The 3927-nt window shown below is 52.7% G+C and overlaps 1 protein-coding gene across 1 annotated transcript in view; it reads left to right on the top strand.

Annotated features, from left to right (window-relative positions):
- The first annotated feature begins 2457 nt into the window (after positions 1 to 2457).
- The window catches only part of dnah6 (dynein, axonemal, heavy chain 6), a 300004-nt gene continuing 298534 nt past the window's right edge, over positions 2458 to 3927 (top strand). The window contains exon 1 of the mRNA XM_080188484.1: positions 2458 to 2510. Within this exon, the coding sequence (XP_080044610.1) occupies positions 2487 to 2510 (24 nt within the window). The 5' untranslated portion in view covers positions 2458 to 2486. The remainder of the gene's footprint in view (positions 2511 to 3927) is intronic.

Here is a 3927-nt window from a genome sequence, read left to right as displayed (position 1 = left end):
AAAGTATGGCCTGAAAGCCAGAGACTGTCTCTCCTGAATCCATAACATTAGAGTGGAATTTATAGGTCAGTGTGATCATGGGGGATGGAATAGAGGGGGGCTATGGTGATCCTTAACTAAATTGACTAACTGGTTGAAGGATTTTGTGTCTGGGACTTTGGATGAAGTTAAATTCCTCACCAGGTCTGTGGGCCACAGAATGTGAAAAGAATCATTTTCTGCTTCGTCTTGGTTGATATTTCATTTGCTATGAATAAATAAAACAATCTTTCAATATGCTGCCCCCACTTGTGACTTTGTGGTCTATGTTCCCGAAAAGAGGAATATTTTAAACAAAGTCTGTACTGTTTCTCCTTCGAACTTCGAGTGATCGCTTTCCTTCCCCTCTAATTCTGCACTGTGGAGTTTCAACAACTGATCTGATTTGTCCTCATTGCCAGTGTAGTAACTCGAGGAGACTTGATGTGGCAAGTAATAAACTAAAAGATTTAGTCAGTGCGAAGAACTATGTACAACTAAGGGTTTAACAGCACACTATACAAGCCTATTCTTAAAAACTTCCTGACTCCAACTGAAGCCGTTCTGGCCTGGGAATCCATGCCCTTGCTCCTGATTGGCCCAGGTTCATACACTTGGGCTCCATTTGTTCTCTCCTGGTCATGAGGCCTGTGAAGGTTTGCAGACAAAGGGGGCTGTGCTACCACAAACTGAATACTACTTATATCAGTAGGTGCAAGAGCTGAAAGCCACACGTCAACCATGGCCTAGACACATGACAGTTTTGTATAAAATACATGACTGTGATATAGATGGCACTAGGTAGCTAACAGCTGTAGCTTTGAGGATAGATTGGAGAGGTTGGATCTGATTTCCTTGGAAAAAAAAGGTTGATGGAGGTATTCAAGATCCTGAGGGGACAGGGTAAATAGTGAGAAACTGTTCCCGCTCAAGCATGTATCTAGAAATAGAGGGCAGATGTTCAAAGTTGCGAGCAAATGGAGTAAAAATGAAGGTATTTGCTTACCCTGAGGGTGGTTGGAGTCTTGTAACAAACTTAAAAGGGTGGTGGGGGTAGGTTTGATCAAGATACACAAAAGGGATCAAAAACAGGAAATGCTGGGACATCTTAGCAAGTCTGACAGCAAGTGTAGATCAAAAGGGTCATCCAGACTCAAAACATTGGCTCTATTCTCTTTCGACAGACGCTGTCACACCTGCTGAGGTTTTCCAGTATTTTCTGTTTTTGTTCAGATTCCAGTGTCTGCAGTATTCTGCTTTTATCTTCGTATTCAAAAGGGAATTGGATCGCTATCTGAAAACAAATAGTATGCAAGGTGACGGGATAAGGCAAGGAAGCTCTTTCAGCAGGCCAGTGCAGACTCAACAGGTCAAATGGCCTCCTTCTGCTCCAACTCGATTTTCAGGTTTGCTGATGCCACTGTAATGGGTCTGATCTCAAATAATGACTCTGTCTGTATTTCCTGCTGTCTCGGAGAAGCAACCAGCATAATCAAGGACCTTACGCACCCAAACACTCTTCCACGTTCTTCTGTTGGATACAAAAATCTGAGAGCACATACCAACCAACTCTAGAATAGCTTTTGCCCTGCTGCCATCAGACTTCTGAATGGGCCTACCTTATATTAAGCTGATCTCTGCCTACAGCCTCGCTATGACTCTATTGCTTTATTCCGCACTCTCCTTTCCTTCTCCCTATGTACTCTATGAATGGTATATTTTTGTCTGTATAGAGCACAAGAACCATAGCTTTTCACTGTATCAAACAGCCGGTTAGATTGATTGACCATGCTGAATTGACCCTAGTGTGAGGGGGCAAATATGACAAGTTGTGGGAGTGGAGTCTGGGTGACATTGTGGTCGGTGCAGACTTGATGGGCTGAATGGCCTCCTTCTGCACTGTAGAGATTCTATGTGACAATAAAATCAAATCAAACATATAGAATTTGTTATGTGCCACACAGGTAGAACAAATGAATACCGTGGGGGAAAAATCATTGAGTTCATAAGAAGCAAATAACGGTTTAAAATGTTCACATTCCCGTAAAAATCAGTAATACTTCAGGCAGACTTTACTGGTATCCATCATGACCAAGTGTTACTGCTCTGTGCAATGTGGGAACTCCCCATTCATCAGAGAACACAAAATAACATCTCAGTCATCTCAGGTCACCCCGGCTCTGTGGGTGGCTTCCCAGAGTTCCAATGACATCACAATGGGTACGGCGCGTTTGCGTCACAAACGATTCGCGTCAAGACCGAGCCCGCCTCACGCATACCGGTTGCGTCAAACGCAGACGCCAAGCGTCATCGGCGGCCCACATGGCCCCGCCCACTCCACCTTCCCTGGCCGCGGCGCCTTGTGGGTATCTCGCCCCTGCCGCGCTGCATGCTGGGAAGGCGGAGAGCCGCGTCCCCTGTTGCCCTGGAAACGGGAGAGGAGCCTCAGGGCGAAGCAAACTCCAGGCATGGCGAGTCGCACGGCCCGAAGTGTGAGTAAACTATCTTCGAGCGGCAACAACTCGGTACACCACACACACATATGGCAGTATGAACCCTCCACAACACCCCCCCCCCCCACCATGTCCCATTGTGGAGAGCAGCTGCAGCTAACTATCTGATCACTCATACTATCCTTCAGGAAGAGTAGGGAGCAGGGCTGGAGGAGACAGGGAGGGAAGGCGACTTGTTGGGGTAGAGGGAGGGGGGATTTTTAAGTTGGAGTTGTAAGTTTATTTACTGGTGTCGCAAGTAGGCTTACATTAACACGGCAATAAAGTTACTGTGAAAATCCCGCAGTCGCCACTCTGTTTGGGTACACTGGGGGAGAAGTTAGCATAGCCACTGCACCCTAACCAGCGCGTCTTTCAGACTGTGGGAGGAAACCGGAGCACCCGGAGGAAACCCACGCAGACACGGGGAGAACATGCAGACTCTGCACAAACAGTTCACCCAAGCCGGGAATTGAAGTCAGGTCCCTAGCGTTGGGAGGCAGCAGTGCTAACCACTGTGCCAACGTGCATCCCCACTGCCGGGAGGATGGAAGTGGGTAGGAGGAAGAGAGGGTAGGACGGAAATAGGGGAAGGAGAGGTGGGAGGGTGGGTTGGTGGGGGGGGGGGGAGAGGAATGGGGAAGGTTTTTTGGGTTGAGGGAGGGGGTAAGCAAGGAATGGGGAGAGGGTGGGGGGGGAGGAAGGGGGAGAGGGTTGGGGGGGAGGAAGGGGGAGAGGGTGGGGGGGGAGGAAGGGGGAGAGGGTGGGGGGGGAGGAAGGGGGAGAGGGTGGGGGGGAGGAAGGGGGAGAGGGTGGGGGGGGAGGAATGGGGTGGGTGGGTAGGGGGGTGGGGGAGGAATGGGGTGGGTGGGTAGGGGGGTGGGGGAGGAATGGGGTGGGTGGGTAGGGGGGTGGGGGAGGAATGGGGTGGGTGGGTAGGGGGGTGGGGGAGGAATGGGGTGGGTGGGTAGGGGGGTGGGGGAGGAATGGGGTGGGTGGGTAGGGGGTTGGGGGGAGGAATGGGGTGGGGGAGGAATGGGGTGGGGTGGGATGGGGCGGGGGGAGGGGTGGGATGGGGCGGGGGGAGGGGTGGGATGGGGCGGGGAGGAATGGGGTGGGATGGGGCGGGGGAGGGGTGGGATGGGGCGGGGGAGGAATGGGGTGGGATGGGGCAGGGGGAGGGATGGGGCGGGGTGGGGGGAGGAATGGGGCGGGGCAGGGGGAGGAATGGGGTGGGATGGGGCGGGGGGAGGAATGGGGTGGGATGGGGCGGGGCGGGGGGAGGAATGGGGTGGGATGGGGCGGGGCAGGGGGAGGAATGGGGTGGGGGGCGGGGCGGGGGGAGGAATGGGGTGGGGGGCGGGGTGGGGGTGGGAGGGTGGGGGAGGGGTGGGGGTGGGAGGGTGGGGGGAGGAGT

The sequence above is a fragment of the Carcharhinus amblyrhynchos genome, chromosome 5 (genome assembly GCF_965287045.1).
Source record: "Carcharhinus amblyrhynchos chromosome 5, sCarAmb.v2.hapA, whole genome shotgun sequence".
NCBI lineage: Eukaryota > Metazoa > Chordata > Chondrichthyes > Carcharhiniformes > Carcharhinidae > Carcharhinus > Carcharhinus amblyrhynchos.
The sequence above is the reverse complement of the archived record's forward strand: the minus strand, read 5'-3'. Positions and strand labels throughout refer to the sequence as shown.